Below are 25057 nucleotides of genomic sequence, written 5' to 3' on the forward strand. Positions count from 1 at the left end.
TTATTATATAGTTAAAAGTAGATATAACTTTTTAGTGTTATTCACGTAATAAAAAATTGTTATATTAAAATAGTTCTCAATTTTTTAATATCAATAACCAAAATATGCAAACTACCTATTATATATATATATGTAAAACAATAAAAAAATTTCGCAATTTTTTTATATAATTGTTTTTAATGTTATAAAAACAAAATAAACAGAACTACATTTTAATTGTATACAATTCTTTTAAATATTATCTTATGTGTAATTTTTTTTTTTTCAATATGATATATATTTTTACAAAAATTTTAAAGAATTTTCGAAGATTTAAAAAGTAATACTAAAAATATAAAACTTTTTAAATATGTTTAGTGTTTTAATGTTATTTTATGCTATATAAAAAAAAAAAAATAAAATATATAAAAATTATAAAAAAAAAAAAAAAATAAAATAAAATAAAATAAAATAAATAAAATAAAAAAAATAGGAACAATTTTTTTTTTTTCAAATTAAAAAAAATATTATTATTTAAGAAAATTTTGCAAACATTTTAAGAAAATAAAACAGAAAGTATTCAGTTATTCTATTTTCTCTTTATATTTTAATTTAAAAATTCATTTTAATTTTTATTTTCAAATATAATTTATTTCAGCACATTTTTTAATATATATTTTATTTATTAAATCATGGGACGTTCATCAAGAAGCCGATCAAATAGTTTAAGTAAGAAGCAGAAATGCAGTATACAAAATAATATATTCATGCTTTTTCTACTAGTATTATATATATTTTAAGATAATGAAAAATGTTTCATGAATTTTATATATTATGCATAAAATATAAATACAATGAAAACTTATAATTAAGGCTCAAAAAATATATATAATTTAACAAATTTCTAATACCTTTATATAATTTATTGATGTATTTCTGAAAAAAATATAGAAGAAGAAAAAAATATATTTATTTTATATGAATGATTGATATTATGTAGAATGGATATTTTTCTTAATTTAATTTATTAATGTTTCTATTTTTCATTTAAAGTTATATATATATGTATATATATATTCCTTGAATAAGACTTTTATATTTCAAATGTTCTTAATTATTTTTTGAAATTAATAACATATAAATCTTTTTCATATTTTAGGTACTAGATCATCCTTTGTTAAAAGATCTGGTTCAAATGATATGCATAGAGGAAGTAACACAAGCGCACAAAATTATTCAGGTAATTTAATGCAACAACAAAATTCTGGAAAGTCAGGTTTTTTATCCAATATGATGGGAACAGTAGCAAGTGGTATGGCTTCAGGTGTAGGATTTGGAGTAGCTCAAAGAGCTGTTGATTCTATTTTAGGACCAAGGCATGTAGAAGTTTCACACACAAATAACAATGCTCAAATGAATCAAGCAGCAGCAATGAATAGTGAAAGAAATATGCACAAATGCCAACCATATATGGACGAGCTAAATCAAGTATAGAAAATATATATATATATATATATATATATATATATATATATATATGTATATATTAATTTTAATTATTTCTTATTTAGTTTTTATTATGTATAACTTAGATAAATGTATTTTTTTTATAAAATTTTTATTCATTACTTTTTTTTTTTTTTTTATTCAGTGTTTGATGAGACATTCTGATGTTAGCTTATGCCAAAATTACGCAGATTCTTTAAAATCTTGCCAACAGTCAATGTAAAATGGAGATATAAATATTAACACATCGAAAGAAAAAAAATATTATCAATAAAAGACTGAAATTTTTAATTATAATAAGAATCAAAAATGTAAAATTATATAATTGTTATGAAAACGATTATAAATTAGTATCTATGTGTTTTTTCTAATCCATGTAAAACGTTTTTTTTTTTTTCTTTTTTTTTTTTTAAAGCATTAATTGTTCCCTGTTATTTTCGACTACATGATATAGTAATAATGAAAACTTTTTTTTATAACAAAGATTCTTATAATAATAAATACAAATATTAAAATTTATAAAATGCTTATATATATATATATTAAAGAGGGTTAAGTAAATATAACATATTATTTTCACTTTTCTTTTTCTTTTTTATTATTTTTAGATGCTAGAAAAAAAAAAAAAAAAAAAAATTATTATTTTTCCGAAAAAGAAACAAAATTAAATTTATAGAAAAATTGTATTTATATAAATATATGATCAAGTTTTAAGTCAAACATTTTATTTTTTTAAAATTTCTTAAAAGTAATTATTTTCTCTTAAATTATAGAATATTTTGTGTTATTTTTTTTTTTACTTAAACTATATAAAAAAGACAAAAAAAAAATGAATAATGTATATGAATATTTTTTGCAAGAAAAAAATAAGAATATACAATTCTCAACTGATAAATTAAATGATTTATTACAAAACAAAAAAACAATAAAAATTTCTCCTCAAAAAGGTTTTGTCATAAAAGCATATGAAAAAAATGGAGGAAAGGTGTACTTCAACATATGTTCATCTAATTTAATTGCTGAATTTCATTTAAAGAGAATTCCTGATTTAAATAATGAAGAGGGATTGAGAATACCTTTAAGTATAGGCGAAGAAAAAAACAAAGAAGATAAAAAGGGGAATAAATACAAAACATATGATATTGTTCTTAATACAAAAGTTGTTATAGAAAGTAAAAAAAATTTAGAATTAAAAAAAATTATTGCTGAATTAGTTCAGGTAGCTGTAAAAAATAAATATAAGACAGAAACTTGTGCAAATTTATTCTTTTTTCCCGATCATAAATACAAAGGTAAAATTATTCATTTATTTTTAAACATAGTTTATAAAATAACAATTTTGTGTTATAATATCAGCAATTATTTTTTTTTTTTTATATAAATTCATATAATAATTAATTTTATTTTTATTTTAGGAAGCAGTCCAGATGATCAATACATAAAAGATGATCAACAGCATAAATTTAATATAATAGAAGACGAAAATGAAGAAGAAAAAAAAAATAATGATATGCATAATTTTAAAGAGAGTATAGACATTGAAAATTACTTCACAATTAAAAAACCTGAATGGGATATGTGGTTTATCCATAAAAATATAATAGAAGAAAAGTATAAAACAATGAAGGAATTTTATATACCTTATATACGTAAGTCCCCATTAAATGGTGCAATTGACTGTTTTGATTTTAAACCTCCCTTTTTAAAATGCAAAAAAAAAAAAGAAAGGAAAAAAAGTGAAATATTCAAATCTTTTTTGAATGAATATAATATTGAATTAGATGATGAATTTTTATCATATGAAAAAATAATAAATACGATATGTGTTATTCAAATCCAACTTCCTTTTTTTATTCTTGCTGATCGTAATAAAAAAAATAATGATGACCCATTTGTTATCTCTCATTTTGTCAATCTATATATATGTGATGAATTTTTAAGTGTATTTTTTAAAAAGTAAAAAAAGGAAAAAGAAAAGAATATAATAATTTTAAGTATTTTAACCTTTTTTACTTGAATAAGGAATATATATATATATATATATATATAATTACATATTTTTAGGTCTCCCTTGTTTCCATTAGAATATAATCCTCCTTATAAAAATTTTAATATTCGTTTTCCTTTTTATTTTGAAACATCAAAAGCGAAATCACAATATCTAGAAAAGTATCATCTTTTAAATATTATAATACCAGTTAGTAAAAGTTCTTCTAGTTCTGTTATATTTAAAGACTTAACTGAGAATTCTAAAGACAGTTTATCTAATTACAATGAAGAAGCAACCAGTGATAGTTCTATGTTTTAATTTTAATAAAAGGAAAAGAAAGGAATAGTTCATTATTATAATAGCCAATAAAAATAAATACGATTTTTAATACTCAAATTATCAATTAAAAGATAGATTCATTTCAATATTTCAATAATAAGAACAAAGTTAATATTAATAATTTTTATAAGTTCATGTTTTTTCTTTTTTTTTCTTTTTTAACTATATATCTACAATTCATAAATTACATATATATATTTTATTTTATTATTATTTATATTAATTATTTTTTTACTATTATAATATATTTTATATTTATAGGAATGATATACTATAAATAGTAGAATGAAAAAGAGAAATAACATTTTTTATATTCATGTTTTTTATTTTTTTTTTGTTTTATTTTTGCTAGTTCACTTTAAAAAAATAAAAAAGATTTATGATAAAATTTTTTTTTTTTAAAATTAAATAAGCAAAGAAAAATAGTAAAAAAAAAAATTTATGCTATTATGAATTTTTTTTTAGTAATATTGTATTATGATTTACTCTTAAAAAAAGTTGTGGATTTTGCTAGCGTATAAGTATCCTTTTAGAAAATTAATTTTAATTGTACTTACATAGATACGGAAAAAAAAAAAAAGGTAACAGTTTTTTTTAAATTATTTTAATTAATAAATTTACTTTTTTTCTTCACTAGATTTCTTTTCATTGTCGCTGTCATACATTGGATCTCTTTGATCTATAGGCTTTGAGTCTGTTATTACTACATCTGTTGTGGTACCTATAACCAGAAAAAAATTTATGATTTAAAAATCTTCTATTTTTACTTGTTTTTTATTCTTTTTTTAAGAATTTTAAAGAAAAAAATAAAATTAAGCAAAATTTTTTTTTTCTTTTTTTTTATTATATAAATATACCCCAATTGAATTTTCCTGTTCCTGCGCGAACACTTGAATCACCATAAGCAGGTGTCTTCCCAGCGCTGTGCCTTTCTAAACGAACATTTTTATCTTTATTTGAATTTGCCATTTTTTTTCTTCTTTTGAACTCTTTTTTTTTTTTCTTATTATGTTAGATATAATTTAAATGAAATTGTTATGTGTGTATAATTTAAAATTATAAGGTTCAAGTAAAAATTATATATTCAAAGATTTAATTGATTTTAATTAGAAAATAAAAATAGTTAAATAAAAAAAAAAAAATTTTAGTTTCGTTTAAGTAGCCAAAAGTTAAATGTGAACGAAAGGAAAAAAAATTTATTAAAATTTCATGTGTAAAAAAAAATTATTTTGTATTTAAAATAATAAAAAATTCTTTTCAATTTAAAAAATAAGGTTCATAAAAAATGTTTTTAATTTATGTATATATATATATATATAATTCTTTCTACAATCCAATAATGTTACTCCAAAAAGAAAAAAAAAGTTCTCAGTGTACAACTAAAAAGTGATCAAAATAAACCAAAAAAAAAAAAGAATTTATTATCTAAATTATGATTATAAAAAAAAATATTTTCTCATATTATTTAAGTATTTTGTTTATTTTTTACAGTAAAATTTGCCTTTAAAGTTTTAAAATAAAAAAAACTAAATGCAACTTTTTATTTGATGTATGCTGTAAAATATGTGCATGTAAATTAAAGAAATTCAGAGAAGTTTTAAAGTAAAAAATTTAATATATTTTAAAAAAATTGAAATTTTAAAATACACAAAAATATACAAATATTTTGCATTAATCCTTTTTATATTATAATTTTTTTTTGTTTTGAATATACTATAATTTTTCCTTTACTAATATTTTTCACTTTTCCTCTTTTTTATTATTGTTATTAAAAGCAATTTTAAAGTATATTATATGCACATATACTGTTAATTTAGTTTTTCATCTCAATATTTAAATATATATCATAAAATTTTCATAAAAAATTTTATCATATCTAGAAATATTAACTATTTTATATCTCTTAAACTCAAAAGATGATGCATATACTGATATCAAGAATGAAAAAACAGCTATATTTGCAAAAAAAAAAAAAAAAAAACATGATAAAAGTGTATGAAAAATTATATTAGACCATTTGCTTATCTATTGGTTTTATTATATGATGTAATTTTTATTTATTGCAATGGAAGAACAAAATATGTGTATATTTTATATTAACATTTAAAGTTATAAAATTATTTATTTTTTTAAATTTTATAAGATTCAGTTAATATAAGAAAAATATAGAATTTTATTTTTACATTTTAAGGGCGTATTTTATTTAAAGTTAATATAAATTGTTAGAAAGTCTTTTTCTGATGCTTCAGAAACATTTAGAATATCTAATAACAAATATGGATATTGCCTTATTTTTTATATATAATATAGTATTAATTGGTATTGCTTCAATATGCAAGTGTATAAGAATAAAAAAAATGATATAATCAACATTAATTTTTATTAGGATGAAATATATAATAATAAAAGTAAACATTTTAACTCCTTTTCCCTTGTAACTAATAGAATAGTATGCTATGTATAAATTATTTAGAAAAAAAACTATTAAAAAGATATTATAAATGTTACTATTTTAACAAAAATATTTATTATTAACTAAAAATTTAATTGTTTGTCTTTTAATTATTATAAATTATCTACAAGAAAAAAAAAAATTGTATTTTAATAATGATCATTAAAATAAAAGTATTATATTAAATAATCATGATATTTTTTATATTTTATTTTAAAATCACAATTATTAAAAGAAAATAATATATATATATATATATATATAAACAAAAATAAATAATATTTAAAAGTAAATTTCGATGCATATATTATTGTGTAAATACTAAACGTAATTCAAAAAAGTTTATTTCTTAAAATATAAAAGAAATTTGATATTTAAACATTATTTTACGGTAAGTTGTAGTATAGAAAGTTAACAAAATTTTAACAATACTAAATTTTTTTTAAAATTTTGATTTAATAGAATAAAAAGAAGTGTTAAACAATTCAAATTCTTATAAGATTATGCATAAAAACTACTCTCCTGTAGTAGATGCTAATAATGGAGTTATCACCTAAAAAAAAAAATTATGTTATAAAATTAATAAAAAATGCTTTTATGATAATAAAATTATGTAAAAAAAACAATTTCTTGAGTCCGTTATTCCTTTCTAAAGAAATATTGTTTATTCTTATTTAATATATATATATATATATATATATATATATGAGTTAATTGGTATATATTTATCATTACCATAGTAATAGTTGATATAAGTTTGATAAGAACATGTATTGAAGGACCAGCTGTGTCTTTGCATGGATCACCAACTGTATCTCCAATAACACTTGATACATGTGCTGGACTATTTTTTCCACCATAAAAACCTGATTCAATATATTTTTTAGCATTGTCCCATGCTCCACCAGCATTGTTCAAAAAAAGAGCCATGAGTATACCAGTAGAAGTAGAAAACATGATAAAAGAAGCAATAACTTGTGCACCTAACAATTGGTTATTTTGTAAAATACCTAAATATTTAAATATTAGGCCAACAATTAAGGGAGAAAAAATACCTAAGAGCCCAGGCTTAACTGTTTCTATTAATGCTCTCTTACTAATTATTGCTACGCATCTATGATAATCTGGTTTTTCATGATAAGTTAAAATACCTGGATGATCATTAAATTGTCTTCTAACTTCTTTTAAAACTTCTTCAGCAGTTTTCCCTACTGCATCTAAGGACCACCCAGCAAACAAAAATACAACAACTGATCCTAAAATACCACCAATAAAAACTTCTGGTATTGCAATATCAACTGTTGAAAAAGGAGTCTTAGAATGAACTGATACTTCACTAAGAAAAGCGGAAAAAAGAAGAAAACATGCCAAAGCAGCAGAACCTACACTAAATCCTTTTGTATTAGCTTTGGTTACATTACCAACAGCATCTAACTTATCTGTTATGACACGTACATATTCTGGTTGCTTAGACATTTCTACTATTCCTCCTGCATTATCCGCAATTGGTCCAAAATTAGACATACTTAAAATAAAAACAGCTGTTGATAGCATACCCATAGTTGCAACAGAAGTTCCATATAATCCATTTATTACACTATTATCAGATGTTATATTACTTTTTAATCCTAAGTAATATGATAACAATAAAGATATACATATGACTATAATAGGAAAAAAAGTTGATTCCAGTCCAACATATAAACCTGCGATTATATTAGTAGCAGGACCACTCAAAGACGCATGAGCTATTTTTTTTACTTTGGGATAAGAATAATCTGTATAATACCTAGTCAGAATAACAAATAAATATGAGCATATCATCCCAATTAAACCACATAAGGAAAAATATATCCACTGATAACTATGTTTATCATTAGAAAAAAGCATTTTACATAAAAACGAAAATCCAGTAACTCCGAGAAGACAAGTAAAAAAGTAAGCTTTTAGCATAGCTTTCAAAGGATTTTCTAAAGTTTCCGATGTAATGCTTTGTTCATAATTTTCACTCATTATATCTCTTTCTTTATTAGTATTATTTAATGTCACAGTAGATTCTAAATATATATTTGAATTAATATTGTTAAAATAATTTTCCTCTTTTTTTTCTCTTTTTTTGCTTGTTTGTTGTTGATTATCTTGATATGTGCCATTGTTAACATATACTAAATATACTCCAATAGTAGAAATTAATAAATCCATTGAATGAACGAATAATGGGAATAAAACAAAATAACTCGCACTATTTTCAGAAATAACGCCATTTTCTGATAAAGTACCTCCTAAAATCATAGATGCAATTATTTCAGCAGATATAGATTCAAATAAATCTGCACATTGACCTGCACAATCTCCTACATTGTCTCCTACTAAATCAGCTATAACTGCAGGATTTCTTGCATCGTCCTCGGGTATATGTTTTTCAATTTTTCCCACTAAATCGGCACCTATATCAGCTGCCTTTGTATAAATGCCACCAGCTAATTGATATAGCATAGCAACTAAAGAAGCACCAAAACCATATCCAACAATTAATAGTGGATATTTACAAAAAGATAAAGTTGGATACAGAAAATTTACTAATAACAATAATAAACAAATCCCCAAAATAGCTAATGCAACATTTACAATTGCACTTACTGCACCGCTTCTAAAACAGGTAACCAATGCTTTATTATATGAATAAGTAGCAGCTTTAGCTACCTTTACATTGGCTCGAACTGCTACATAAATACCATTATATCCTGCTATAGAACTGCAAATAGCACCTAGCAAAAATGATATAGCTGTTATAATACCGTAAGTAAATGGAGATATAATAATAAAAGCATCATTTACATTCGTATTATTTTTAATTTCTTGAGGTAATTTCGTATAATCTCCACGTAATATATACAATAAAAATATACATACAGTAAATAATATAGATATTTTTAATATAGAATTATATTGCACTGCAAAAAATCCCTCAGAACCTTCTTTTATTGGTTTTGCTATGCTCTCAAAAGAAAAGATTTCATATCCTTCATTAGTAACCATTTCATTATTAATTGTTTCGCTATCATTGAGTTGATTATCCATCAAATTGATATCAACTTTTTTATTACTTTTTAATATATTATTCCAATTATTATTAATCACATTTGTGTTATTTATTATATTATTATGCACCTCTCCTTTATATATGCTTGTTTTTTCCTCATTATAAAATGATGCTGTCATTTCACTATTTCCTTTTCCGTAATTTTTAGTTGATAATTCTGGTTCATTATTGCTATTATGTTGTGTATTAGATTCGTAATTTAAACTACGAATATGAAAAGAGGGTAACGATGTACTTATATATTCGCTTTCATTAGTATGAAAAGTATTGTTTTTCAAGAGATTATTATTCAAATTAGAACCATTAATGAAATTGTTATTTTGTCTGTTATTTAACTGTGAATTTGTTATTTTACTTTTATTATTATTATTTAAAATACTTAATTCATTTTCACTCAAAACATTATTTACTACATCATCTTTTTTTAGAGTATTATATGTTTCATACTCATCATTTAAAATTGTGCTCAGGATATATAATGAGTATAATAAAAAATATAAACTATAGAGTGTTAAGGTAATTAAAAGGATCGTTTTTAAATTATCAATACTTTTGTAAGAAATATATATTATTAATAAAAATAATAATAAGACAACTAAGTTAATTATTATCCGCTGCTTTGCTGTTCTATTTATATATAATTTTAAATACTTAATTATTTTTAATTTTCCTTTTCTTTCATTTAATTTTTTACCTTTTCTTTTTACTTTTTTAAAGTCATTGTTTTCAAAAATATTCTTTACATTTTTACCATAAATTAAATTCACATTATTTTTAATTTTTGAATCATTTTCATGTATAGGAAGCATTTTATTTTTGTTCTATATAATTTTTTTTTACTTTTTCATAGATATGTTTAATAGCAACAAATATTAATCTGTTTGCAAACAAATTAGTATTTTATTTTTTTATTTATTTATTTTTTTTTTTATATTAATATCTATTAAATTTTATATTTATTTTATTAACATTTTGCTCATTTTTTTTTTTTTTTTTTTTTTATTTTTATAAAATTATATATTTAGTTATATGAAGAGGGTATTTATGTGCATGTGTGATTATTTTCATAATTATATTTTTTTCGTTATTTGGTGTAAATATCATATACACATAAAGGATTTAAAAAGAAAAAAAATATATGTAACAAAAATTACCTTTATGCATAATTTAAAATGAAAATAAAGTATATAAATGACTAAAGGATAACATGCTTTAGAAAGACTTTTATTTGCTTCACAAAAAAGGAAAATTTTGTAAATGAATTATATAATTCATTAAAATTAATTTTATGTGTTTTTGTATATTTTTTAGATAAATTTTTTTTTTTTAGAAACAATATGTATAAATTTATAAAATAATAAAAAGTGTTAGACTGCATTAATCGATATAACGATGAAATTTAATTTCTAAAGAATTTAGGAAAGAAAATTTAATTTTTTAAATCTTTTTATTTGAAAATGATTCAAATATACTACACATTAAAGATTTTTTCCTTTAAGAATTTAATAAGTTATATAGAAATAATTGTATATATGAATTTTTATTTTGTTAATTTTTACTTTATGTACCTTAAACATTAAAAATCTAATAAAAATGAGTCAATAAAGTTTATATAGTATATAAATTATATATCCAAATACTGAAAATAAAAAGAGGATGTTAAAAAAAATATTTTTTTTAAAATATTTGAAAATTAATTTATAAAAAATACAATAGTGTTATGCATCATTTTAATGAAATCTACCAAAAAAAAAAAAAAGAAAAAAATATAGTACTATTGTGATTAAGTAATTATTGACGAAGCTTATTCTCTTTGAAAAAAATAAAATACTGTTTTATTAGTAATAAATTTTAGTTCATATTTATACCAGACCTTAAAAAAATACCTTTATATATATGTGAATAAAAAGGATATTTTATTTTTCTTTTATTTAATCTATATTGAATAAAATTTTTGCATAAATTTTGTAGTATTATGTATTATTCAAAAATACGTAGATAGAATGTTGCAATTGAAACTCATAAACAAAAAAATTTTAGTTTAGAATCTACATTTTTTTATAAATTATAAATATTAAAGTGTATTATGTCCTGGAAGTATTCTATGTACAAAAAAAGATATGTTTATTAAGAAAAATAGAAATGAAAATGTTATAATTAAAAATTTTTTTATAGTAAATATTAGTATCCGTATAAAATAAAAGTAAAACAAGCAAACAAAAAGTTTTCTATCTAGTATATATATATTCTATTTTATTTTTTTAAATAAAAAAAATATAGTTCATTGAGAAAAACACAAAAAAATTTCCTTTGTATTATATTTTATTATTATTATTTTAATCTTAATTTTTTTAATTAAAACTAGGTATAATAATACTTTGAAAAATAAATTTTATTTTTATATATTCATAAGTAGAAGCAGTGTACATCTTAAATTATACATAAATGCAATTTTTAATTAACATCTTTACTTTTTTATTAGTTTTATTCCTTTTTATATTTATAAAAAAATATTTGCTATTAAAATTATATAGCTTTTCATTTTTCAAAAAATTGAAAGTTCATTATAAAAAGCTGAAACTCCATTTTTTTTTTCTTTTTTCAGTTTCTAAGTGTATATTTTCTAGTTTAATATTATTCTATTTTTTTTTTTTCATACATGATGTTTTAATAAATTTCACAAATATAAATGTTTATTAATCAATATAACTAATAAAGGTTATATATTCTTAAAATTTATTTTTTTATTTATTTAAATAAATATTTCTCTTTTGTTTAGCAAATATTTATAAATACATAATATCCTTATATATATATAAACTGTGCATGCCAACAGAAAATTTTATAAATTTAAATTTAGACTTAAAATTCATTTCCACTTAAAACAATTAAAAAAAATAATCTGAAGATATATTTTTTTTTCATTATTTTAGATAATTTTTTTAAGCTATATAATTAATGATAGAATTACCTTTTATATTTTAGTAACTTTATATAAAAATCCATAATTTGTGAGAATTATTAATTAAATAAAATGAACTTGTATTAAAAGTTTGCTTTTTTTTTTTTTTTTTTTTTTTTTTAATGTATATATATATATATGTATTAAAATTTATATAAAAGAGAAAGAAAAAGAAATATATATAAAAAAGTGAAAAATTATAATTAAAAGAGGTAAAAAAAGAAAAATAAGATAGGAAATAAAGAGTTAATTAAAATATATAACTATAAAATAAAAGAAGGCATTTTTTATCAAAATAAATTTTTTTTTTAATACTAATTATGTGAATAAAATTAGAAGTTATATATATTAGTATTTAGAAATATAAATAATATATATATGTATAAAAATATAAGAGAAAAAAAGGATGAGAAGAGGGGGAGGTAATGATAAGCGATTTTTGAGGCGTTCTTTTAATAGATCGTATTATTATAAGAAAAATGAAAAGGAAAAAGTAGAAGAAATAAATAATAAAAAAAGCAAAAATTTTGAGAGAGAAGAAGAAGAAGATGAAGGGGATGAAGAAGAAGATGGAGAAGAAAAGGAAGGTGAAGATGAAGGAAATTCAGAAGAGGAAGAAAAAGAAAGAAAAAAAAAAAAAAATAAAATAAAAAATAAAGAAAAAAAAGAGTTTCTCGATGAAGAAAGAGATGTAATAAAAAATTTAGAAGAAAGTAATGAGAAAACTCAAGACAAAAATAATATAATATGCCCTTTATGTGTGGAAGTACTTGATGAAACAGATAGAAATTTTTTCCCTTGTGATTGTGGATATCAAATTTGCTTGTGGTGTTTGTATTATATAAGAGATCATATGAGTAACAAATGCCCAGCATGCAGAAGAAGTTATAATGAGAAAAAATTTATTTATAACAGAGAAACACATGAAAAATTATTTAAAAAACAGAAAAATCAACATAAAAACAAGAATGAAAATACAAATTTAAGTAAATGTGATTTGTATAAAAATGCAAATATATATAATATTCATGAATATGATAATTTATTAGAAATAATTAAAGGAATACGAGTAGTTCAGAGGAATCTTGTTTTTGTTATTGGTATTACAGTAGCGTTTGCAAAAAAAACTATTTTAAAAAAAAGTGAATATTTTGGGAAATACGGAAAAATATTGAATATTATAATAAATAAATCACAAGCATATAATCCTCATTATAATGGTCCATCCTTTAGTGCTTACATAACTTATAGTAATGAAAAAGAAGCAATTAATGCTATTTACTTTATAGATGGAATGACATTAGATAATAAAATATTAAAAGCTTCATTTGGTACTACTAAATACTGCTCTTCTTTTTTAAAAAATTCTTCTTGTAGTAATGAAGAATGTTTTTATTTGCATGAACTTGGAAACGTGGTAGATAGCTTTTCAAAGGATGATATACATGGACCGAAACATTTATATCATGATCTTTTATATTTTTATTTTAAAAAATTACCAGAAAAAAAAAATGAACAGAGCTATGACTCTTCTAATAATTTAACTAAATATAACAAAAGGGTTCCCGATTCAAATAAGAATACAAAAAATAATGCAGTTGAAATTAAAAAAAAAATAGATAGTAATGAAGAGTCAATAAATAATAAAAAATATATTTCAAACAATACAGAAAATAAAATGGTTTACAAAATTTATAATGAATGGAAAAAAAAAAGCATTGAAATCGGTAAAGATAAATATGTTAAAATTGAAGAGGAATTGGAAAAAGAAAAAAAAGCAGAGATAAATAATAAAAAAGAAAATATATCGGAAGAGAAAGTAAATATAAAAAGTGGCACGAATGAAGATATAGAAGAAGAAAATATAAATAAAAACAAAAAAAAAAAAAAAAAAAATAAGAGTGAAGAGATCTTAAACAATGATTTAATGAAATATAGTAACAATAATAATAGTGCTAATAATTATAGTAAAGAAAAAAACTATTTGAGCTCTCTTCAAAATCTTTCAAACGTTAAGGAAAATAATAATAGTAAAAATGAAGAAAAGGGAATTAGCAAAAAAAATAATAGCAGTGAAATGGAAGATACCTATTATCTAGATGAAATTTCTGAAAATTATCCACTAATAAACGATGTGAGATTTGAAAAGGACAAAAAAAAAAAGATGAAAAAAAAACTAGAACAAAATAAAGTTGAATATATGAAAATGAGAGAAAAAAATAAATTTAAAGAAAAAGACAAAAATGATCAACAATGTAAGGAAAATAAAGAACAAAAGGAGATAAAAAAACAAAAGAAAAAAAATAGTTATAATAATATTATAGATAATAATAAAGAGGAAAATAAAATTAGTGGAACGATAAAGGAACAGGAAGAAGGTAATGAACAAGATAAAGATATTAAAAAAATGTATTATAAAATAGATAACTATTTCAATGAATTATTGGATAAAAACAAAAAAAGAGAACAAAAAAAAACATCTATAGATTATATACATAATGAAAAAAGAAAAACTATAGGAATAGATAAGAAAGATATATTTTGTGTAGAATATAATGAAGATATAGAAAAATCAAAAAAAAAGGAAGTTACGAACTTAAAAGAAGGTGATATAAAACATAAGAAAGTTAAGGAATATGAAGAAAGAGAAAAAAAAAAGGGAAAATTAAAAGAGGATAAAGTAGAGAAAGCAGATATAGAAAAAAAAGAAGCAGAAAAGAAGCAAATATGGGATGATAGTTGTATAAAAGACAAAAAAGATAATAATGAAGGATTTTATGAAAAAAATATTTACAAAGATAAATATAAAAAAGAAAAATGTGATTATGATGAAGAGATAAAAAAAAAGATAGAAAAAAGAGATAGGCAGTTTGAAAAAGATGAAGAGGTAAAAAAAAAAGTTGAAGTAGAAGGTGGTAAAGAAGAAGATGGTGATGATGAATATGAAGAAGATGAAGAAGAAGAATTTTATGATGATGAAGAAGAAATTAAGGAAGAATATGAGGGGGAAGAGGAAGAAGAAGATGAAGATGAAGATGGAGAAAAAGAAGAAGAGGAAGAAGAGGAGGAAGAAGAAGATGAGGAAGATGAGGAAGAAAAAGTTGAAGATGAAGAAGAGATGGAAGAAGAAGAAGAATATGAAGAAAATGAGGAAGATGAAATAGAAGAAGAGGAAGAATATATAACCGAAGAACTAAAGGAAGAGAGGAAAAAAAGGGAAAAGCAAGAAGATAATGAAGAGAATAATGAAATTAAGAAAAGGATAAATATTGAAAATCTAATAAAAATGAAAAATAATGCAAACACTAGTCATGATGTAATTGAAGAATACATAAAAAAAATAAATAATAAAGAAAAAAAAGAAAATGTAGAATTTGATACCTATGATAATATTGTGAATAATTATTTTAATGAAAGTGAATGCTTAGAGAGTATAGATGAAAAAAATAGGTACTTAGAAAAGAATAAAAAAACATTAAAAAAAAATGAAATACCTAATGGAGGAGAGTATATGAAAAAGAAGAATAAAGATGAAATAAAAAAAAAGAAAATAAAATTAGATAAAGAAAATTCAAATACAAAACAAATTATAAAGATGCAAGAAAATAAAGTAATTCTAAACAATAAAGAAAAAAAGAAAAAGAAGAATACTTTAAAAGAAAATTTATTTCATAAAGAAATAGAAAATGATGTAATGGATATAATAAGAGAGATGATGATGCATCAAATTAAATTAAAGAATAAAAAAAATAGAAATAAAAAAAATTGTGAAAAAACTGTTTTATTCAATGATTTAGAAATTTTTATTAGGAATTTATGCATAGCTAAAAGTAAAGCAGTTCAAAGTAATTCTATAGACAACGATACAGTATATTTAATAGAAGATATGGTAAATAAGGAAGAAGACTCTGCTAAGAAAAATGATTATTTATTATATTCTAATGATGAAAACATTTTTTTAAAGTCTAACAAAGGCATAATAGAATATATATTAAAGAGGAATAGTAATTTTAAAGGTAAGAAAAATTTTAATGAAAACGTACTTGATGCATTTAAAGAATCAATTATATCTAAAGATGGTGATATGATAACTGATAAAAATAATCTATTTGATAAAATTTTTAATGAGCAAATAAATTTTGTTCAACAGTTATGTAAATCGGATTATAATTTCAGTTCATCTGATATTCAATCATGTAATAAAAAAGGTATAGATAATTTTTATGAACAAACTAATAACGTAAATGATTCAGAAAAATCTATGATAAAAAGTATACCTAATCTGTGGGTAAATTTTAATAACTCTTTTAATACTAAAGATATAAATGATAAAGTTAATTTAAGTGCTTAATAAATACTCTTTAAATGTGATAATTTTAACAATGTTTCATCGGTTAATATTATAATAGTTATGAAGCGTTGTATATATTTATGATAAACATATATATGGAAAAAAATTAAACTTATGCACATCCTTTTAGTTTTATTGCATTTTTTATTTTCAAATTTAATAAATTTAAATATTGTATTAAAATGAGAAAAAAATATAATGTTGGTATTTTTTCAATTTAAAACATCTATTCTTAAAATTTTTTTTTTCATAAAACAATTTGTAAATAGTATAAATAATATAAAAAAAAAAATTTCAATTACAGTTAAAAATACATAGTAAGAAATATTATTTTGCATTAAGATTAATGAAAAATTTTTTTTAATTAATATATTGTGTATACATGTAATTCTTAATATTATTTCGAAAATTTAAGGATAAATAAAAAAAAAAAAAAAAATTTATAACGAATAATAATTTTAAACAAAATAGTAAATACAAGTATAAAAAAGATAAAGACAAAGAATATAAAAGAGTAAAGAAATTTTTTTTAATTTAAAATTTTTTTTGATACGTTTGTGTATAATTTTTTAAATAATTTTAGAGCATTATTTTTCATATTTTAGTAATATTTTTAATACATTTTTTTTTTTTCTTTACAACATACTAATCTCATTTCTACTTACTAATTATATTTTAATTTATTTAAATACAAAAAAAAAAAAAAAAAAAAAAAAAAAAGCATGAATTAGAAAAGTATAATAGAAAATTTTTTTTTTAATAAAATTAGATATTTAAAGGTTTTTAATGAAAACTTAAAATTTAAAAATAATAATGATAGCATATTCAAAAATTAAAGTCAGTAAATAAAAACAGATACATATATAAAAGCAGCAATATTGTAATGTATATAATAATACTTTAAAAATAATTACAATTAAAAGCAAAAAAAAAAAAAAAAAAAATACATTAATTTAATTATAATAAATAAAAAGTTAAATAAATATATTGATACATAAATTATCGTAAATTACAAAAAAATTTGTAAAAAAAAGTTTTTTTTTTATGATGTAATGTTAATTAAAATAAGAAATAAGACAATATGAATTATGTTCTATCATTTCCTATAACCACAAAATGTTATAAAAAAATTGGCATGACCACTTGAAATAGATCGTAAAACAGAAGCATAATTATGTGTATACTTGAGAGGAATAATTGCAACTATTTTCATAATTTTTAAATCATTTTGTTCCTTATTTTTCATAATTTGAATAACATTTCCTTTTCTATTTTGAATTAAGTCTTTTACTATAATACCTACAAATGATTCATCTGTTTGTATTTGAAGCAATGATATTGGATGAGCTATTTGAATATTTGCATTTCTAATCATTTTATAATATAAATCATTGCAAGCATATTTTGCAACTGCTATTGTACTATCATCAAATATTTTTAATTTTGTTATAGTTATTTCAGTGTTAATAATATTTGCATTTGTTCTGTATCCATTATTTAAGCAATTTTTTAAAGAAATGATACAGTTATTTAGAATATCGTCATAAAATTTTTCTTTTTTTTTATTTCTTTTTTTTAACTCTTCAACATAAGATTGTACATTTCTATCAACAGTTATGTTACTCTGAAACAAATTTTCATAGTTAATGTTTAATAAATACTCACTGATTTCTTCATCATCTACATGTTCATCATCTATTTCATTAATACTTTTCTCATTTTCTCTATGTTCTTCTTCTAACATTTCATTTTCATTTTTGTTTTTAAACACTTTTTTAAAATAATTTTCTGAATTTAATTTATACTCTAAGTTATTATTATTTAAATGAAAATAATCTTGTAAACATTTGTCTTTTTTTAAATTTCCTATCTGTTCATTTGAATCAGAGTTGCTGTTAATTTCTATTTTCTTTTTATTATAATGAATGCTATTGATATTATTTTTTTTAGATAAATTATTCCATTTTATTTCAACATTCATATCATGTTCCTTGTAATTACTTGTATTGGAATGGTTTGTTATACTACAATAATTTTTCTCTTCTTCTTCTCCATATAAGTTATTTTTTGCAAAATGTCCTTTTTTTTTGTTAAATGCTAGGAATTGTGAAGCATTATCATATTTTAATATATTTTGAATGTAACTTGTAATGTCTACAAACTCTTTTTCTTTAATACTTATGCCGATTACTATATTGGAAAAATTAGAACTAACTTTCATTTGTTTTTTTATCTCATTTTCATAATGCCCTAAAATGTATTCTTTGCATACTATCTCAACATCACTTGTTTTAATATCGATGTTATAATCACTTTTAATTTTATCTAATGTAACTTCAATATTTAGTATGCCTATTGAACCAATAACTAATTTATTGCTTTTATCTACATAAGTAAATATGCTATTATCTTCTACGCATATTTGTTTTAAAATATGTTTCAGTTCTTTTTCTTTTTTGTAATCTTTCGGTTCGATTGCACATGTGCAAACTATTATATTTTTACTAATTCGTTTCTTATAGCTTCTCAAAAAATACCACAGTTCCTTACTTTTTATTTGTTCTTTCATTAATTTATATATTTCGTTAAAGCTTGTATCATTAGTTAATAAATTATGCTTTTCTCTATGATATTCATCAATGGGATTTTCATATTCCTCCTTAAATTTATTTTCTTCTTCTTTATAATAAGATGCTTTTTTTCTTAGAGGTTCTTCCTCATTTGTTTCTTTTTCTCTTTCACATAAAATATCACAGACTAATATGTTTTCAAATCCTCGTACCATTCCTATATCATTAGTTATTAATTCCTTAGTAATAATATACCTATCAGCTTTTACTTTGTAAATATTTTTTACTTTTTCATATTTATTATTCCTAATATTATACAGAATAGAATTATTAGTTAGTGTTCCCTTAAATACTTTACAAAATGTGTTATATCCATTTTTTTCATTTACTAACTTAAAAATAAATAAAATAGTTTTGTAAAAATTAATGGAATACTTATTATTAATTATACTATTTTTTAAAATCGTCATATCATTAATTATTCCATTAGTAATAGTTCCATTTCTATTATTTATTGTTATACACGATTGTCTATTATCTTTATTCATTATTGCGCGTTTATGATTATTTTCGAAAAGATTTCCTTTCATATTTTCTACATTCTTATATTCATCATTTAAAGTATATTTGTCTTTTTTAATTATATTTGAAGAATCAACGTTCATATTAGTGTTATCATTAATTTTTCTAGTAGATGTAATATAATCAAGAAGTAAATGTACCCCATATGAATTTAGAGCACTCCCTGAGAATACAGGAAAAATGCATTTTTTATTTATATTTTCGTTTAAAGAATTTTTAATTTCTTCATAGGTTAATTTTAAATTATTTAAATATTTATACTCAATTTCACTATCTAAATCACATAATATTTCTACTATCTCTTCTCTTTTTTTTATAATATAATTAATTATATCATCATTTAAAAAATGTAAAATATTTTCGTTTTTATTTTCCTCTGAAATATCATCACATGATTGAATTAAAAGGAAATGTTTATCTATATTTTTTCTTTTTGATTGCTTTAAAATTCCTTCCAAAGATAATTTTTTATATACTAATTTCTGGCCATATTTAACTTCAGGGTAAAAATATAAAATCATAGAAGGTATATCCAAAATATACTTTAATTTTTTGTTTTCATAAATTGGGTATGTTATAAGTAAGCATTTTTTGCTTAAATTGTTTTTAATACTATTAAAATTATAATCAATGTCTGTTTCATATACATCCATTTTATTTAAAAAAAAGAAAATTGGAATATTTTCTTTTATGTAACGGAAAATGTTAATTGTTTGAATTTGTAATCCTTCCCTAGCATCTACAACAATCACACATTTATCTGAAACACACAAGGATAAAAATGTTTCATTGCTAAAATCAACATGGCCTGGTGTATCAATTAAGTTTACCTTTACATTGTTCCACTCAAAACATGAATAAGCTGTTTTTATTGTTATTCCTCTTTCTCTTTCTTGTTTTAAAAAATCTAATTGAGTATTTTGATCATTTATATTACCTTTTACCTTTATTTCATTTGCATTATATAAAATGTCTTCTGATATAGTTGTTTTTCCTGCATCTATGTGTGCAAGAATCCCCAAATTTACTATTTTATGGAAAAAGAATCTTTTATTATATTTCAAAAAAATATTTTGCACAAACAATTTTTTTAACATAATAAAAAAAAGAAATAAAAATTATGCAAAATATATTTTATACAAAAGCTTCAGGAAGTTATGTCCAATAATAATGAATTACGCTCATTTTTTTTAGAAGTGTTTATAAAATAAAAATCACTAATTACCATATGTATAAGATATCAAAACAAACCAAAAAAAAAAAAAATTAAATATAAAAACCTTTTATATTTTTTCTTATTATTATATGTATATTATTGAATATTTCCTTACACCCAATAAAATAATTAAAAAAAAATTTTTAACAAATATTTAAAAAAATATTAATATATTCTTTTTTTTTCTATTTGTTCTTATACTTTAATTTTTTAATTTTTTGATTCCTTTTATTATATATATTTTTAAAAAACATTTTTTTTGTAAACACTTAAAAACAAATTAAAATTTATATTTTTCCTATCATAAGCCGAAGTTTTTTTTTTTTCTTAAATATTTTATTTTTATTGTATTCACATATATATATATATTCATTTTTTTTATTTTTTAATTTAAAAATTAAATTTATTTTATTTTCCAAATAATGTTTTAATTTTTATAAAAAATAACGCCTCATCATTTTAAATTAAGAATTTTTATTTCTTCATATATATATAATTTTTTCAGGAAATTCAAAATTGTTTTTTCTTTTTTTTTTTTTTTATAAAAGATGCACTTAAACAATTTAAAAAATTTTTATAAATTTAAAATTTTATATATATATATACATATTTTGTTTAAATATAATTATAAGAATTTTGAGAAAATATTTAACTATTAAAAAGATATATATTTTTCTTAACAATTTGTAATAATAATTTTTTTTTTTATTTTTCTTTACTCCTTACAATTAATTTAAAATATATATATATATATATATATATATATATATATATATATATATATACATATACATACTAAATGTAATAAAACATGAAAAACTCAAACGAGGATTCAAATAATACCGTTCATAAACCTCCAAAGGCGGTAAATTTCAATAACAATAGAATCAATAAGGCAAATACAAGTTTTAAGCAAAATTTTCAAAATTCTTCATATAATAAACCAAATAATACAACATATCAATATATGAATAAAAATTATGCAAAGGCTAATTATTCTAATACAAATTCTACGAATTCAAACTACTCCCAAATGAATTTTAACAATGCAAATTTCCCAAATAATTATAGTAAAAATTGTAACTACAATTATATGAATTATTCAAATATCAATAATAATAATAATAATAATAATAATAATATAAAAAACTCAGCAAGTTATGTAAATGCACATATAAATAGCAATATGAATAGTAATTTGAATATTCACGTGAATAATAATTTAAATAATAATGTTAACAATCATAATAATAATATAAATAACAGTTTAAGCAATAATAATATGAACTTTCATATTAATAGTATGAATAATAATATAAATAATAATATGAGTATTCATGTAAACAATACGAATAATTTAAATAATAATATGAATAGTAATTTAAGTAATAATGTGAACAATAATGTTAATTCATTGAATACCAATATAAATAGTAATATTATGAACAGTCACGTAAATAATATTAATAATTTAAATAATAATATGAACAATCCCATAAATAACGTGAATAATCATTTAAATAATATGAATAATACTAATGTAACTAATAATATTTATATGAATAAAAATTATAATATTCCAAAAGTTCCTTACATTAATTATGCAAATAATAATATAACAAGTTTTAGTAAAAATAATAATTCCAATCCGTCTAATATTAATTCTATTTCTTTAAAAAATAATCATAGTAATAGTACAAGTTTGTACATGAATAATAATTTTATTGATAATTTGACAACATTAAATTATAATAATGATAAATGTAGCTATGCACAAAATTCGAATACTATAAATAATACAAGCAATAATAATATATACTCCACAGTAGATAATAATAATGTTGAAATACAAAGTAATTATTCTTACGATAATAATTTTAAAAATACAAATGTAAATATTAATGAAAATGAAAAATTCAATAAAAATTCAAATATATCTAATATTTTCATTGAGGATGGAAAAAACATGAATACAAATAACGGTAGTAATAATTGCAATAGTGAATTATCAGATTTTAATAAAAATAATTATTCCAATATCAATTATAAAAGTAGCAATGTAATAAAGAATAACAATTCTATGAACACAAAAATTAATGATTTAAACCAGAAAATACTAAATAAAAGTTATTCTCTGGTTTCTCTACAAAATCAAGCAAATAATAATAGTATTCAAAATAACACGTTTAATTCAAATATAATGAAAAATAATATGTATATGAATAAAAGTAGTACGGCAAATTCTAAACCTACATATAACAATATAAATAATGGAATTTCTAATAATATAAATAACAACTTCAATTCTCACAAAAATAGCCATATTAATTTTTCTCCTATTAATACAAATGAAAAAGACAATGCTAAATTCGAGAAAAAAAATTTAATTAATATAGAAAATACTAAAGATACAAAGAAAAATGATCGCAATTATCAAGAAAACTCTACTAATATAAAACAAAATTCTTATCACAATAACAATTATCAGAATGAAAATAATAGCAATAATTATGAACATAATAACAGCAAAATACATTCTAATGCAAATGTAAAGAAAAATGAAAATAAAAATAATCTTTGTAATATAAATGTAGATGGGAGGGAAAGATTACAAAATGATTATAATCAAAATTTTGTGAATACAGGAGAACGACCACAAAATTTTATAAGAGACAGTGATGAAAATAAAAGATTTATTAAATACCCTAAATTGAAACAGTTATTAGAGTTAAAAAATGTAATCATAAAAAAAAGATCGACACCAGCTAGATATATTAATTGCGATTTAAGAACATTTGATTTAGGAAGTTTAGATACAAAGTTTGATGTTATATTAATTGATCCTCCATGGAAAGAATATTATGATAGAAAAATTCATAATTTAGATCTATTAAATAATATAAATATTGATAATTATGATTTAAATCAAGATATAAATAATGAAAAAGATAAATATTGGTCTCTAGAAGAAATAGCAAATTTAGAAATTGAAAAAATTGCTGAAATTCCATCTTTTATTTTTATATGGTGTGGAGTAACTCATTTAGAAGATGCACGATTTTTGCTAAATAAATGGGGATATCGTAGATGTGAAGATATATGTTGGTTAAAAACTAATATAAACGAAAAAAATAAAAGAATAAAATATTTGAATGAAATAAATAATGAAAATTCTTATTTGCAAAGAACAACTGAACACTGCCTGGTTGGTATAAAAGGGGCGGTAAGAAGATCTTATGATATTCATTTAATTCATGCTAATTTAGATACTGACGTAATAATAGCTGAGGAAACAGATGAAAATATATATGATAACAATAAACCAGAAGAACTCTATAAGATTATTGAAAAATTTTGCTTAGGTAGAAGAAAAATTGAACTTTTTGGAACAAATAGAAATATAAGAAATGGATGGTTAACATTAGGAAAAAATATTGATACCACTTTATTTAATAAAGAAGAATACATAAGTTGGTTTGAAGGAGATATAGCATGGCCAGAAGCAACTTCTTATATTGGAGGAAAATATATGGGAACAACAAATGAAATAGAAAATTTACGCCCTAAATCACCCCCAAGAAATATAAATACATAAATAAAATAATTTTATATACAGTTGATTTTATAACTTTTTTTATTTATATTTAATTTTTTTTTTTTTATTATTTTCATTCATATTTTTTTTTTTTTTTTTTTTTTTTGTATTTACTTTTGATACATTTATGTGGCCCTTTATTTAAAAGTAGCGTTTAATATTTCATGTAATTCACCTACATATGCAGTTCATACAATTTCTTTTTATATTGAGAAACTTAAGACTAAAAAATTATAGAACATTAGAAATTAATTTATATAGGAAAGTTCATATATATGTTCAGGATTCTTTCATACATAAATAAATGTATATATTTTTTTTTTTTTATCATTAAACATTATTTTCTATTTATTCATTATTAATAACTTGATTAATGCTTATCAGTCCAAAAACAAAACTTCAATAATATTAA

At 20.1% G+C, this 25057-nt stretch overlaps 7 protein-coding genes across 7 annotated transcripts; 4 read left to right on the forward strand and 3 right to left on the reverse strand.

The window, feature by feature from the left end:
- Positions 1–671: 671 nt before the first annotated feature.
- Positions 672–1708, forward strand: PRELSG_1451000 (conserved Plasmodium protein, unknown function; the record flags this gene model as incomplete). Its single annotated transcript, XM_028679598.1, has 3 exons — positions 672–708; positions 1139–1467; positions 1631–1708. The coding sequence occupies 3 exons, from the start codon at positions 672–674 to the stop codon at positions 1706–1708; spliced, it is 444 nt and encodes a 147-aa protein (XP_028535296.1).
- A 606-nt stretch (positions 1709–2314) lies between these two features.
- PIH1 (PIH1 domain-containing protein, putative) lies at positions 2315–3793 on the forward strand (the record flags this gene model as incomplete). The annotated part of the gene is made up of 3 exons (XM_028679599.1): positions 2315–2777; positions 2901–3441; positions 3550–3793. 3 exons carry the CDS (start codon positions 2315–2317, stop codon positions 3791–3793), a joined length of 1248 nt encoding a protein of 415 aa, XP_028535297.1.
- Positions 3794–4431: 638 nt separating this feature from the next.
- PRELSG_1451200 (conserved Plasmodium protein, unknown function) lies at positions 4432–4783 on the reverse strand (the record flags this gene model as incomplete). The annotated part of the gene is made up of 2 exons (XM_028679601.1): positions 4432–4535; positions 4672–4783. 2 exons carry the CDS (start codon positions 4781–4783, stop codon positions 4432–4434), a joined length of 216 nt encoding a protein of 71 aa, XP_028535298.1.
- Positions 4784–6780: 1997 nt separating this feature from the next.
- Positions 6781–10178, reverse strand: VP2 (V-type K+-independent H+-translocating inorganic pyrophosphatase, putative; the record flags this gene model as incomplete). Its single annotated transcript, XM_028679602.1, has 2 exons — positions 6781–6819; positions 7002–10178. 2 exons carry the CDS (start codon positions 10176–10178, stop codon positions 6781–6783), a joined length of 3216 nt encoding a protein of 1071 aa, XP_028535299.1.
- A 2559-nt stretch (positions 10179–12737) lies between these two features.
- On the forward strand, positions 12738–16682 carry NOT4 (CCR4-NOT transcription complex subunit 4, putative; the record flags this gene model as incomplete). Its single annotated transcript, XM_028679603.1, has 1 exon — positions 12738–16682. The coding sequence occupies one exon, from the start codon at positions 12738–12740 to the stop codon at positions 16680–16682; it is 3945 nt and encodes a 1314-aa protein (XP_028535300.1).
- Positions 16683–17778: 1096 nt separating this feature from the next.
- PRELSG_1451500 (tetQ family GTPase, putative) lies at positions 17779–20931 on the reverse strand (the record flags this gene model as incomplete). Its single annotated transcript, XM_028679604.1, has 1 exon — positions 17779–20931. The coding sequence occupies one exon, from the start codon at positions 20929–20931 to the stop codon at positions 17779–17781; it is 3153 nt and encodes a 1050-aa protein (XP_028535301.1).
- A 930-nt stretch (positions 20932–21861) lies between these two features.
- Positions 21862–24645, forward strand: PRELSG_1451600 (mRNA methyltransferase, putative; the record flags this gene model as incomplete). Its single annotated transcript, XM_028679605.1, has 1 exon — positions 21862–24645. The coding sequence occupies one exon, from the start codon at positions 21862–21864 to the stop codon at positions 24643–24645; it is 2784 nt and encodes a 927-aa protein (XP_028535302.1).
- Positions 24646–25057: the final 412 nt, after the last annotated feature.

This window comes from Plasmodium relictum (genome assembly GCF_900005765.1).
Source record: "Plasmodium relictum strain SGS1 genome assembly, chromosome: 14".
NCBI classification, from domain to species: domain Eukaryota; phylum Apicomplexa; class Aconoidasida; order Haemosporida; family Plasmodiidae; genus Plasmodium; species Plasmodium relictum.